General features: G+C 41.3%; 1 protein-coding gene across 1 annotated transcript in view; it reads right to left on the bottom strand.

The window, feature by feature from the left end:
* Positions 1 to 1,170: 1,170 nt before the first annotated feature.
* TRPV5 (transient receptor potential cation channel subfamily V member 5) overlaps positions 1,171 to 14,520 on the bottom strand; it is a 30,034-nt gene continuing 16,684 nt past the window's right edge. The window contains exons 9-15 of the mRNA XM_040471737.1: positions 9,775 to 9,861; positions 9,600 to 9,676; positions 9,189 to 9,354; positions 8,963 to 9,029; positions 6,609 to 6,877; positions 3,025 to 3,131; positions 1,171 to 2,339 (exon numbers count right to left, since the gene is read on the bottom strand). Of these exons, the coding sequence (XP_040327671.1) occupies positions 2,033 to 2,339; positions 3,025 to 3,131; positions 6,609 to 6,877; positions 8,963 to 9,029; positions 9,189 to 9,354; positions 9,600 to 9,676; positions 9,775 to 9,861 (1,080 nt within the window). The 3' untranslated portion in view covers positions 1,171 to 2,032. The remainder of the gene's footprint in view (positions 2,340 to 3,024; positions 3,132 to 6,608; positions 6,878 to 8,962; positions 9,030 to 9,188; positions 9,355 to 9,599; positions 9,677 to 9,774; positions 9,862 to 14,520) is intronic.

Raw genomic sequence — 14,520 nt, 5'->3', positions numbered from 1 at the left:
ACACAAGAGAGGAAGTGCTTCCATTATAAGGAAAATAAGAGGAGTCATGATGACTAAGCACTTTTAGAAATCATGCCACTGGTGGTCAAGTGTGTAGGACCCTGTGCCTCAACCTTCGTGTGATTCCTCCCCGTTCCACACTCATCTATGCTTTGTATGAGTATCTGGATGAACCTGCCTGTGGTTTCACAAATCCGACTTACCTCTTTGCTATTCCAGACCACAGTCCTCTTAAAAGTTATTGTGGCTTTTGGGTGAGGGTGATATTAGGGTTGAGGTGAGGCGTAAAAGACTGGAGACAAGAGGGAGGTTGTCAAGAGCCTGGTACTGGGTGCCCTGGACACCTAGCTCCCACTTTCCTCCCTGGAGAGGGATGGCCCATCCTGCTTTGTTGCTGTCCATCCCAAAACTCAGCACAGGGGAAGAGGGAGGTGGGAGCAAAAGATGGCTGCTGCAGGAGACACAGCCACAAATCTGCTACCCCCAGGCACAAGGGTGATTAGCTGCTAATGAGCCACCTGAGGGACAGACCGGGAAGAGTCCCATAAAGAAATGATTGAGCTGTTCAAGCACAAAAGGCATAATTTACCACTTATTTAAACATACATGTAGACACAAATGAGATACAAACCTTTTAGACTCTGAGTCTCAAAAAGCAAGGATAAGACAATTCAAAAACAACAAAAAACAAACAGAATCCAAAATATAGATGAAGGATTTGATAGATATTTCTCCAAATACAAATGGCCAATAAGCATATGAAAAGATGTTCATTGTCATTAGTCATTGGGGAAATACGAATCAAAACCACAATGAGGTATCACTTCATATCCATTAGGATGGCTATTATCAAAAAGAAGGAGAAGGAGAAAACAAGAAAGAAAGAAAGAAAGAAAGAAAGAAAGAAAGAAAGAAAGAAAGAAAGACAACAAAGTGTGGCAGTTCCTCAAAAAATTAAATAATAATTGCCATAAGTCCAAGCCATTCCACAGCTAAGGATATACCCGAAGAAATCGAAAGCAAGAACTTGAAGAGAATTATATGCCAATGTTCATAGCAGTATTACTCATAATAGCCAAAAGGTGGAAACAATCCTAATACCCATCAGTGGATGAATGGATAAATAAAATGTGATATATCCATACAATGAAATATTATTTGACCCTTAAAAGGAATAAAATTCTGATGCCTGCTACAACACAGATGAATCTTGAAACTATTATGCTGAGTGAAATAAGCCAGACACAATAGGATTAATATTGAATGATTCCACCTGTATGAGGTACCTAGAGTAGTCAAATTCATAGACGTGGAGTGGAATATTGGTTATGAGGGACTGTGTGGAGGGGACAGTGGGGAGTTAATGTTTAATGAGTACCAGAGTTTTGGTTTGAGATGATGAGAGCATCCTGTGGATGAATAGTAGTTATCATTATGCAACAGTGTAAATGTACCTAATGCCACTGAATTGTATACCTACATATGGTTAAGACAGTAAATTTATGTGATGTGTATCTTCCCACAATAAAATTTCTGAAAAATAAAGCAAGGATAAAGAACCTTTATTATTGCAGTTTTCTAGTTGGGGGTTGGTTGTGGGGTGAGAGAGAGTCCTACAGGGGAAAAGGGAAGGGCCATAAACTCAGTGCCATGCCTGGATCTTCCCACATTAAGCCTTGTGGAACCAAGCAGGCTTCACAGCTCACTACTTTTTAGTGCCTGCATGAGGCAGAAAGAAAGATGATCCAGATGTTAGTCTAGCATCCCTAGTTCATGTCTTTGATGGCTAAATCCAACTTTGCTCTAAGAGACACCTTCTTTTCTCAAGATGTGGGACTTTCAGGAAACCGGAAGATATGTGGGACAACAGACGTCCATTGCCCATCTCCAGAAATGCTGATGTGAAGGATGAGACATGACCTTTGAGAATTATTCTGCCTATCCCCTCTCATGATTAACAGGCAAAACAATCAGATACTTCCCTCCATTTAGGCCCACCTGTTTTTCAGGCCTATAGAAACAGGGGTCCTCATCATAAATGATAGATATTTTCCTCTCCATCTCCCTCGCCAAGGTCCAGCCCAAGATTCACGTGTCCTAATGTGTTGCGACGCAGGATCTCCCAGCCCCGGTGGCTGCTGCTGCTGTGAGATGTGGTCCGGGATAGGGAAGGCGTTGGAGGGGCCAGAGAGGCTCTGGCTGGGGTCCCACTTTCGATCACAGAAACAGAGGGCTGTTTCTCAGAAAGCTGCTCTTGTCCATCCTCCTTGTCTGAGCCCTTGAAAGCTTCCACGTAGCGAAGCACTCGCAAAGGATTTTGATCATGGTGGTTCTCAACTCTGAGGAGGGCAAAGGGGAAGGAACTCAGGTGAGGTGAAGGACCAAGGGCCATGAGGAGAAGGAGAGGGGCAAAGAGCACTTGTAGGAAACAGGACCAAGAGGACAGGGCAAGGAAGGGACCAGAGTCCTAGGATGAAATGAAGGGAAGAGCAGTGGAATGGAGGGTAAAGTGGGATAGAGACCAAAGAGGTAAGCAATCAAGATTTGGAGGGTAGTGGTGTGTGTATGTGTGTGTGTGTGTGTGTGTGTGTGGTTGTGAATATGAAAGAGAAAACCAAGAGAGAAGAAAAGCCAAGTCAGGAGCCGAAGGTAGAGTATGGAGAAGGTTAGGTTCAAGGCAAGAATTTACTAGAAATGGGGGTCAGATAGGAACAAGACTAGAACAAGTTGGGTAGCCCATGCCCACATCTGAGCATGGACACGTATATAACCTCACACACATTACTACCCTGATGTACTCACAGCCTGGCATCAGTTATCAGCCATCTTGTCGCTCTCCCTGTTGGCTCCACCCCCCTCCCCTAAACAGGCTAATGCAGTCTTACTTTATGGAGTGATGATGTCTCCTTTGGGTCCAGTTGGAGATCTCAGGAATGGAAATATGTGTGATAAATGTGAAACTGGGCACCCTACTCCCATGGCTTCATGCTTGTTAGCAGTTTATACATATGCACAGTCACTCACCGCAGGAACCAGCGGTCCCCCAGCCCATACTGGCACCCGCAGATCCCAGAGCGAGGCCACAGGAAGCGAGGCAGCTTCCGCTCCAGCATCACTGTGGTGGCCACCACCTGGGAGGAGTGAGAGGTAGAGGAAACTCAGGAAGAGTGATGAGGTCTCAGGGAACACTAGAAGCCACCAACATAGGGAACAAAGAGGAATCTGTCAGATGGGGACACCAGAAATTGGGGAGATGACAGCCATTGGGCCATGCCCTAGCTTGTGCCAGGCATCATGCTACCTGCTTTACTCACTCATCATAAAAGGAGAGAGAATATTTTATGAGTATTTTGAATAAAACTGTGACCCCTACATTACTATTGACATTCATAGAAAATGAGTCAGTCCAAACTAATCTCATTTGCTTTTTCATAGGAAAGCCAGACTAGTTATCTTGATTTAAATAAAATGATTAAATAGAATCTCTATGATTGTGGTATGAAATGATGCTGCTAGTGTTCAGGGAATTTGCAGCACATTAAATACCCATATCCTCCAAAGAAAAAGAGTGGGTTAATGACTGCAAACTTGGCAAGGAAAATTCTAGTGGCATGTCACATGTTCTGTCCTTTGCCCAGCCCTCATTAATTACTTAAATGAAACATAGAAGACAAGCTTATCAAATATGACTGTGACACAAAACTGGGAGGGATATGTAATAATGTGAGGTGACAAAGCAGTATAAAAATGATCTCACCAGACTGGAATGCTAGTCAAATACCAATAATGTGAAATTTAAGAGAACCAAATGTAAGGTACTACATTTATGTTTAAGAACAAAGTATCTGGGTAAGTACAGGAAGTGGTAAAGGGGCTTTACTAATTAAGTTGAATAACAAAGATGCATGGGTTCTAGTAGATCATGACCTTCATAAGGGCCAGATGTAAATTTCTTTAAAGACCTGGCTCAATTTTTTTTAAGTTAGTTTCTTTCTTTCTTTCTTTCTTTCTTTCTTTCTTTCTTTCTTCCTTTCTTTCAAGAGTGGGGGAGGGGTAGGGAGGGGGTGGAGAGAATCCCAAACAGGTTCTTTACTCTCAGTGCAGAACCCAATGTGGGGCTTGAACCCACAAACCATGAGATCATGACCTGAGCTGAAGTCAAGAGTTGGACACTTATATGACTGAGCCACCCAGGTGCCCCAAGACCTGGCTCAATTTGAGGTGCTATTTCTACTACAGTGTCCAAAGCAAGGGAAGGCATGACCCCTCTTTATTTTGTATTCCTCCAATCCTATCAGGAACACTCTACTTTTGAAAGGACCATGATCTCTTAGGCATGAACAAGTGCAGAAAGCTTGGTTAGTTGAAGAAACTAGCAATTCTTAAAGTAGTCTAATTCCCCATATTTTATTTTTCTACTTGATTTCTTAGTTGGACCAAGTTCCCTCCAACATCAGGACTTTTTTTTTTTTTTTGAAAGTTTATCTTTTTTGAGAGAGAGAGAAAGAGAGCACATGAGCAGGGGAGGGACAGAGAGAGAGGAGAGAGAATCCCAAGCAGGCTTTGCACTGTCAGTGCAGAGCCCAATGCGGGGCTTGAACCCACAAACTGTGAGATTATGACCTGAGCCGAAATCAAGAGTCCAGCACTTTACCGACTGAGCCACCCAGGTGCCCCTAACCTCAGGACTTTTAATCATGTGTTCCCTTTCCCTATATAGAAGCTCTCCTTTATCTTGAAAAGGACATTTATGTGTCCTGTTGTGCCATCAGTAGGCCCCCACCTTGTTCTGGTAATAGACCCCTTTTGCTTGGACCATTGTCACTTCACCACTCTGTCCATCAGTTAGGGTAGACTGGACTGCACCCCAGCTGATTAGCTGATTCTCCCCTAAATTCCACTACCACCATCACCACTCCTTGGTCTTAACCTCAAATTCAAGGATGCACCTATAGCTCAAACCTGTTGCAGTGAGATGGAACTTAGACTGGCTTCTTGGGGGGAAAGATGCTCTTTGAGGGGTTACACCTCGCACAGTATCAGAAGGCACAGCAAATACAACAGATAGGGCCCTTGGAATTGTGCAATACAGTACAACTGCTCATTCCTTTGGGAATTTGGAGCTTCTAGAAGACATTTCACCAACGTGATGGGAGAGACTGACTTAGGAGAGCAGACTGGATAGGAGAGCAGAACAGAGAAACTGATGTAGTTACTGAAATGGAAATACACACTTTGGCCAGATATGCTTAAAGATAGTTTAGTTCTTTAAACTTTCCAGTTACAAGGACCAACACATCTTGCTTCCAATGCCATTTATTTCTTTTTCTTTTTCTTTTCTTTTCTTTTCTTTTTCTTTTCTTTCTTTCTTTCTTTCTTTTTTTTTTTTTTTTAAGTATGTTTGCATTTGGTTCTCTGTCCCTATAGCCAAGAGTCCTGTCTGATATAAATCCTAACCTCTATCCTTTTCTGTCATTCTCCTTAACTGGATAATTCTTACCCATGTTTAGGAGTTCATCTTAAATGTCACTCCATCAGGAAAGCATTCCCTAAGTTTGCAATCAGACTCCTCTGTTGTGTCCTGTTCTTAGCATCTTCTACTTCTGTGTGATAGTTTTACTACTATAGTTTTACAGACTTCCATGAAGTCCTTTATTTAATGGCAGTCTTCCCAACCAGACTGTGGGCTCCATGATATGCAGATGGCATCTGTTGCGTTCATGCTGGTGTCCCCAGCTCACAGGCATTTCCCAACACATAACAGGCTCTACATAATTATTGTTAAGTGAATGGAAAGTCTGAGTGGATAAATTATAGCTGTATTCAAATTTTTGGATGGTGTTCATACAGAAGAGTGTGTTCTGTGTATATTAAAAGACAAGACTGGGGCCAAAGAATGGAATTGTAGAAAGATAGATTTCAGCTCCATGCAACATGGACATTTCTAATAACAAAAAGTTTTGAAATATGAAAAAGCTCTCTTCTTCCCAACCACTACCCAAATCCATATGATAATAAGAAGGTCCTAATCAGCATTAAAGAAGATATTAAATGACCCTTTGACCAATTAATAACTAATCACTGAGTAAGAACTCAACTACAGGACCACTAAAGATACTTCCAACTCTAAAATTATATTATCTTCACTGATATATAGAAAAAATCATAGAGAAACAGGGAGAAGCAAATAGAAGATAAGATTAAAAATTAAAATTTAAAACTAGAATATATAGCTGATGTCTGGCTTGCTTAGTCAGTAAAGCACCCATACTGGGTACAGAGATTACTTGAAATTAAGGATCTTAAAAAAAAAAGTAAAATTACAAAAATAAAAAAAAAACCCACTAGAATATATAAGACAGTCTCTAGTTCTCACTGGGCTCGAGGTTGACGGTTGTATCTACTTTTCCCCTGTGATCAACACCTCAGCTCTTGGGTGTTAAACCACCCCTCCTTTTATCTCCTCCTCTGTCCAAATGTACCTTTGTTGAGGTGACAACACTGGATTGTTCTGTGACTCTCTTAAGAGTCGTATAGCATAACATTTTCCACTTTGATTTTTCTCTCCATTCTCTTCCCCTTAGTAAGACTAACACTAGTAAACTCACCTGGGCCCTCCAGAGCTCATCCCGCTCATGGGCCACCCGCCAGTGTGTATCACCCATCATGGCGATGAACAGGTTGAGCATGAGCAGCGTGGCAATGATGGTGAAGGCAAAGTAGACAATGCCAAACATGAAGGGCAAGTTCACTTCATAGTTGGCAGGCCCATCAATGACGGTGAGGAAAAGCTCAAAGGTGCTGAACAGTGCCATGGGATAGTCATAGAATTCCCCCAGGTTGGATGGGTCCTCTGTCTGGAAAATGACATAGAACGCTGCTCCGCCCAGGAAGGGGGCATGGAGATGGGAAAATAGGGAATTATCACAATAAGCATGGGCCCGGTTATATCTCCATACATTTACACACTTGCAGACACACATACACGCCCATAAATGTACATATATGACTGTGTACATGTAAGTCACACTTTATGTGTGGACCTGGCTAGCCTTAAGATGTCTTATGACCAAGTTCATTACTCTGGACAATGGTAACACCCAGCCATTTAGCAAAATGTGTACATAAAATGTGTGTATGTGTATTATATATATGATAGATATACACAAAATAAGTCACCTAACTGCTTTTCACATCTTAAAAAATCGAATATTTAAAAGATAATTTGTACATAAGAGACTCAAATATAGAGAACAGAGGGTTGCTGGAGGGGTTGTGGGAGGGGGGATAGGCTAAATGAGTAATGGGCATTAAGGAATCTACTCCTGAAATCATTGTTGCACTATATGCTAACTAACTTGGATGTAAATTTAAAAGTTAATTAATTAATTAATTAATTAATTAATTAAAAATAAATAAAAGGTAATTTGTTACAAGAATGCATGGAATCTCCAACAATTTTAAAGAACTGACCATATGAAATGGCCAAAAGAAAAGCACCTTTAAAAAAAAATCTCAGTGGCCCCTAGATGACCATCCATCGTTCTGAGGTTCCTGGGTGAGCTTGGATCGTCATGGAAAAGGTCTGTTCAGTGTGTAGCCTACTGGATGATACTAGGCATCCTAGAACATTAGTACAGCATTAGAACCTTTAAAAGACTTCTCTCTGTGTGGGGAACTGAAATATAAACTAAATGATCTCAAGAATGGAAATAGTATCTATGACAAAACATCACTTTTTTATATACTGATGGAAAAGGTAAGCACAACAACAAAGAAGAGACAATTTAGGAGATCCTGGGTATAGGACATCTACAGAAAACTACTCTGTCATTATGACTTCGATTGGCAGGTCATGATACTATGTACTGTATAACATACATATACTATATATAACATATGCTTACTGAGTAACTATATGCACACATGTTGTGAGCAGTAATTCATGATGTGTGCAGATGGGGTAGAGGGTGAGGAGAAAGAATATGTAAGGAATACTCCAAACAGGCAAAACTACCACAGTTTTACCCTTTCATAGCTCAGATCTTGGGGTATTTTTTTTTTTTTGGTCTGTTTGGTGGGAATTCCTGTTAAGTGGGAATTCCTAGGACAAGAATAGTGCCTTTTGTTCTAAAAGGCCATTGTCTTTTAGAGTTGAGAGGTCTTCAAATAGCGCCTAGGGCATCCCCTTGTCTTACGGATGTTTGGTTGCAGACACAGGAGACTAGATTTGAGTTGCCATATCTCACTGTTCTTCCTTCCTCTTAGTGCCTTTCCATATGAACTTTCTCCTACTTTCTCACTGCCTTCACCCTCTATCCTGGCTGTTATTTTCTCACTGTGTTCCTCTGTCTACCCTGACATTCCACGTGTGCCTTGGGCTGCGACTAAGTCCCTGCTCCCTCTTTCCCCAATCTCTCTTTACAGCTCTTTTTCTTCTGTTTTCCTCTCTCATCCTCAAACTCTCCAAAATCATTTTCTGTACTTCCTCTTTGATTTCTTTCTTTTTCTCCCAACTTTAAATGCACATAGAAAAAAAAAAGTATGCTATGTGTTATTGAATTCTCTGTGTTTCTTCTTTTGAAGTGTAGAGACAGAAGAGTTAAATATTGCACTGACTCTGTTTGCCCACATAGTTTTCTGAGATCCACAACTGGCCAGTCTTTCCTGTTTAATGGCACTGTCTCTCCAAAGCCCTTTATCTATCTCTTCTTTAAAAATCTTCCTGGGCTGTTAGTCAACATGAATGTTACTAGCCCATAAATTCAGAGCATATCATCTACCTTCTAGGTCATCTTAAGTGACCCCGATCCTATGGATATGAGTGTGCTTTTTGACTCAATATCCACTAGGGGGGAAATAAGCAAAAGAGAGTATAAATGAGAACGGAGAGCAAGAGTGAGTGAACTTTCTGGAGAACTAGATCCCATGACCTAGTAGTGTGGAGGGACAGTGCTCTTACCTGAGGCAAATCCCAGAATAACCACAGCCATCAGCCAGCAGAACCGCATTAAGTCTCCAAAAATCATCTACAGGAAAGGGAAGGGGAGGGAGGTTGGAATGACCCTTCTCTACCTGCTTCTCTGCAGCTATCCTGCTAAACTGGAGGCCACCTAGCTCCATCTCCTCCCTTTGTCTGGAAAGGACTTATTGCTGAAGCCAGAGGAATCTTTGGGGAAGGCACTGACCTTCTGTATCATGATGGTGAAGGGACCAAGCATCTGGAATCCTCGAGCGAAGTACATAACACTGCACCAACCCAGCACCAGGGCAATGGACATGGGCACCATCTCCCCGTTCATGTTGGAGAGCCGCATCACCATGGTCACCAGCACCATGCAGGCATAGGTGATGCTTGGGGGAGGGGGCAGGGAACAAGGAGTGAGAGAGGAAATATTCCAAGTCTCCTCTAGCATGGTGATGAGTTGGGTGGTACCCACTCAGGCTTAGTCCTTACACCCAAAACACACATATAAGCCCACTGGGCAAAAAATCCCTAGAAGTGAGAGTCAGCTGAAGTCTAGGTCCCAGAGAGTGAATGGGGACCTGGAACAATTCTGGCAAGGGAAGACATGGGACTGAAAGGAAGAGACACTCACATGATGACATGGAACGGTCCCCCGAGGATAGTCTGTCCAAAATAGCGAGAAGCACCAACCCTGAAGATGTCCGGGATCTGGGAAAAGGCCAGTAAAACAAAAAGACAATGTGGACTGCAGTTCAGTCTGGGGCCCCAGGTGGATGGCCTCAGCTTGGACCCTGGTTGTACTTCACCTCCAGGAGCAGGATGATCACAGCCCCCGTGATGGTCACCAGTTCCCCCACCAGACGGATCTTATCCTGCTGAGTCACATAGGCCTCCTGTGGGAGTAAATTCGGAGTAAGAAGTATTTTTTGATGGATTGAGAATCAAGTCTTTTGGGGCAGGTGGTCTAAAGCAACTAAAGTCCATCCCAGATGAAGCAAAGTTCCCCTTACCACCACCATTACCCTCCTCCCCTGCCATTGTATTTGTCAATTGTGCTTAATTCTATGACCAGGCCATTAACCTATGTATTCAAGGCTTAATATACATTCTAAATAACTTGAGCAAATCACTATAATATATATTATGAGTGGTAATTTATGATGTGTGTACCAAGGGGCTGAGATCACATTTCACAGCATCAAGTTAAGAAGACTAAACCAACAGGAAGAGGCATTATTGGCTTGGGATGGTTTTGGCTATGCTGAAAGTCCAACTTTTCCAATCTTATGTGGTCTTTGGAAGGTAGACTACTCTATAAACACCTCACAGAATTCAGATTCCAGAATAGGCCCAGAATCTGCCAGTTTTAGCAGAACCTTGAATAAGGCACTAAACCTCTCTGAGTTTGAGGTTTCTCATCTGTAAAAATGGAGACTCTAATGCTTATTCCTAGTGTTATTGTAGATATTAAATTAGAGGATGTATCTGGATGTACTTTATGAGCCATAAATCACTATAGATATATTTATGATTATATTATGATGTGGTAATATAGAAAAGGTCAGAAAAGAGGGTTAGAGACATTGAATGGATTTTAGTTTTGAGGAAGGGTCCCCATCTTATCCTGAGCAGTAGGTGTAGAAGGTACAGCCCTAAGGTCAAGACAAAAGAAGACCATCCTTCTTCTGGGCCTGTTGTTTCACAGTAAAAGGCTTACAACATTACACACATGTAGTGAAAGAATGCTGCAATACTGATCCTCAACTTTTGGAGGGTTATGGAGAATATCATTAAGACTGTGGACCCTCTTACCAGAAAACTGTGTTCATATATATGTCATCCCCACATGAAATGTACAAATAATTTCAACACATTCAGGTACACTTCAAAATTTTAGGAAATCTCTTCTCTAAGGTCACCTCTCTGAGTAGTGCACCCAAGCAAGAATGGAGTTGAGAATCCCTGAGGCCAGTGGGAAAGTTGATGATCTAAGCTAGGAAGGATGTGATCCCTCATTAGGCATAAGGAATGCTAATCATCTCTGCTCTTCTGATAAACTGGAACCTCTGAGCATCCCTCAGCAGGCTACTTGGAGTGTGTATTCACTGGTCCAGTGAGAGGCATAGTTTTGAAATAGGAAGAGATGCTATGTAGTAGGAGGTGATCTATGATATAAAGAAGGTACCCACCAGGAGCCCCACAGATATTCAGAAACTGACAGCTCAGTAGAAGACAAGGATATAACCTTTATGGAAGAGTAGAACCAGACTTACCAACAGAGGGTGAAAATGTTTCAGGTAAATCATATGGGACCAGGAGAGATCAAAAAAATAGCTGATGTCTATGTGGTTGGTGAGCAATGTGATCTAACAAACTTGGCTAGACTTCAGTTACTTTATTGTTGATGTTGCTGCTGTTGTTGCTGTTATTGTTGTTTAGAGAATTGATGTTCTCTTGACAAACTGGTCAATTTTATTTTATCATCTAATGGGAAATTTCCCTTTTGCCTTGCTTCCAAGGAAGTTCAGAGCTTGGTTTTATTTTGTTTTGTTTTGTGTTTTGTTTAAATCCTCAGCTCTAACTGAATACCCCCTCTTCTGTCCTGAAATTCACTTCACGGGCCTCCTTCTTTTTCTTTATCTTAATGTTCCTATAGCATCTCTCTTTAATTGTAAAACATTCCAACTCCTCTTGGAGAATCAGGTAGTGAGTAGTGGAATAACTGGTAAGTATATTAAATAGAGAAATAAAATAATATTAAATGTAGAAATAAAATAACCGCATATGTGTTTGTACAAAAAGTTTGAATTCTTTTTAAAACTTTGTATCTTGGTTTAGTATGTCTGAAGAACTGCCACCGACCTTTTTTTCCTTGGCTCATCTATGTAAAGGAACTGTCCGTCAATAGATGAGTGGATAAAGAAGATATGGGGGATATATATATATATACAATAAAATATTATTCAACCACAAAAAAGAAGGAAATGCTGCCATTTGTAACAACATGGATGGGCCTTGAGGGCATTATGTTAAGTAAAATAAGCCCAACAGAGAAGAGAGACACTGCATGGTACCACTTATATGTGGAATATTAAAAAAAAAAAAGAAAGAAAGAAAGAAAAGAAAGAAAGAGAAAAAAAGTCAAAATCCCAGAAACAGAATGTAGAAAAGGGACGGTGGGGTGAAAGAAATAGGGAGAAGTTGGTAAAAAGGCACAAACTCTCAGCTATAACATGAATAGGCTCCAAGAATCTAATGTAAAACATGACTGTAGTTAATTACACTGCATTATATAATTGAAATTTGCTAAGAGAATGGAACTTAATTGTTCTCATCAAAAGCAAAGAAAGAAGATAAATATGTGAGGTGATGAGTGTGTTAATGAACTAGATGGTGGGGATCCTTTCATCGTGTGTACGTATTCCAAATAACCGCAATGTATACTTTAGGAAACTTGCAATTTTCTTTGTCAATTATACATCAATAAAGATGAAAAAATAAAGGAACTAGTGGGCTTTTAAAACACTTTGTTTTTCTTTTGATTTTAAAGGAATTCTAGTGTTTCACACCATGTGTTTAACGTAGGCTCTCGGTTCGGAATAGATACTCTTTTGTTTGTAAAATCTTTCAGAAAGATTTTAGTGGTTTAAAAATGGACAGGAGTGGGGCACCTGGGTGGCTCAGTTGGTTAAGCGTCCAACTCTTGATTTCAGATCAGGTCATGATCTCATGGTTTGTGAGGTCAGGCTCTGCGCTGACAGTGTAGCGCCTGCTTGGGTTTCTCTGTTTCTCTCTCTCTCTCTCTCTCTCTCTCTCTCTCTCTCTCTCTCTCTCTCAAAATAAATAAACATTTAAAAAACAGACAGGAACATTGAATTTTATAAATGACTTACTGGTGTCTATTGAACTGATAATAAGAATTTCCTCTTAATTAACTACCTTTGTGAATTGAACCCTAAACTTAAACTGGTAAATGAGTTTTCCCTTAAATTTTGAGAATTTTACTCTCTGGAGATTGTATTCGAGATTTTCTGTCTCTGTTGAAAGGCTGATCCACAGCTTTTGGGATGTGTGGTCTTTCTGAAAGAATTTTGGAATCAAGGTCATGTTTGACAAAATAAAGTAGAAGAGGCACTCATTCTCAAGGTCCTATACATTCAGTCTCTCAATTCTCTCTCAAAGTCTTCCCCCGTCCATTCTCAAGTCACAGCACTACTCCCTTAATGCAAACCTGCAGCATCTGTCATCTGGTTTACCATGAAATCATTTCCCCTCATTCAACCCACCATCCACCATGCTTCTGGACTGGTCTTTCTAAAATGCAAATAGCATCACATGGCTGAGCTGCTCACTACCATTCCTAGTTCCCTGAAGTCTTCAGAATAGAAATGAAGGGGAGATAAGATTGGAGGGCACTCTCTAGATCTTTACCATAGCAGAAATTCCAAATATTCCAACAATAATCCCATTATATTCCAATAATGTATAGATTTAATTAATGAATAAAGATGGAAGCATATTATTCAGTAGCATGGAGACAGCAACAGGAATGAAAACTTGAAGAGGTAAAACCTGGGTTACCTCCAGGGAATAAGACATTGGGTCAGGAGAGGCCCCCACACTGCTGCTCTTCATTATACCTGCCATGTGATTTTCAAGTCATGTGCATGTGTTCTTCTAATTCTTTTGATTAGATGAGAATAAAGAACAATAAGACCCAGACTAGCAAACGTGATGTACAGAAGCCTTGCTGGTCTGGCTTCTCCTCTGTGTCCCCATATTCTGTGTGATGCTCCGGGCACATTGAACTATTGGGGTTCTCAGTTGTTAAGTCAGGTCTTTGCATGGACTGTGCCCTTTTCTTAGAATGTCTTCCTCCATGAGTTTACTGGCTCACATCTGCTTAAGCCTTAAGACTCAGGTCACAGCATTCCTCCTGGGCCTCCTTTCCTGCCCCTCCACACCCCGCTCAGGGGCTCTCCCATTGGCACATGGCACCACTCTGCTTACATACCTCACCCAGCACACTGCAATCTTTTCATAAAGACCACAAATGCCTCTCCGGTAATCTCAGAGTCCCCCGAGAGCAGGGACATACTACTGCTTTTTACCCACAATGCACCATGTAGTGGATGTTCCATTGATTGGAAAGAAAGAAGGAAGGAAAAGAGGGGATAAGAAGGCAGGTGCAAGCTGACCATGATCAGAAAGTTGCAAAGAGGAGATAAAGACAGAATCGGGAAGTGGGACTGGGAAACCTCTCTGGAGGCATATGGGGAAAAGGTCACAATGAATTAGGCCTTTTCAGGATTTCCATATTCGTAGCTCAAGGTCACCTAAGCAAGCCTGGCTAATAATGCACTGAGAAAATACTCCACCCCACTCTAAAAATAAATGTCTTTCAATAATGACTGGAATTCTTTACATCATCATATGGCTTGGAATTTTCAGAGTTGTCAACAGCCAAATCCCCTGAGGAGGCTGATCATTCATACTTCATTGTGAGCCTAATGGCCTTGCTCTGATTTACCAGCTGACTGAGCTCATTGCCT

Source organism: Herpailurus yagouaroundi, unplaced genomic scaffold, assembly GCF_014898765.1.
Source record: "Herpailurus yagouaroundi ecotype Mexico unplaced genomic scaffold, PumYag 100, whole genome shotgun sequence".
Taxonomy (NCBI): Eukaryota; Metazoa; Chordata; class Mammalia; order Carnivora; family Felidae; genus Herpailurus; species Herpailurus yagouaroundi.
The sequence above is the reverse complement of the archived record's forward strand: the minus strand, read 5'-3'. Positions and strand labels throughout refer to the sequence as shown.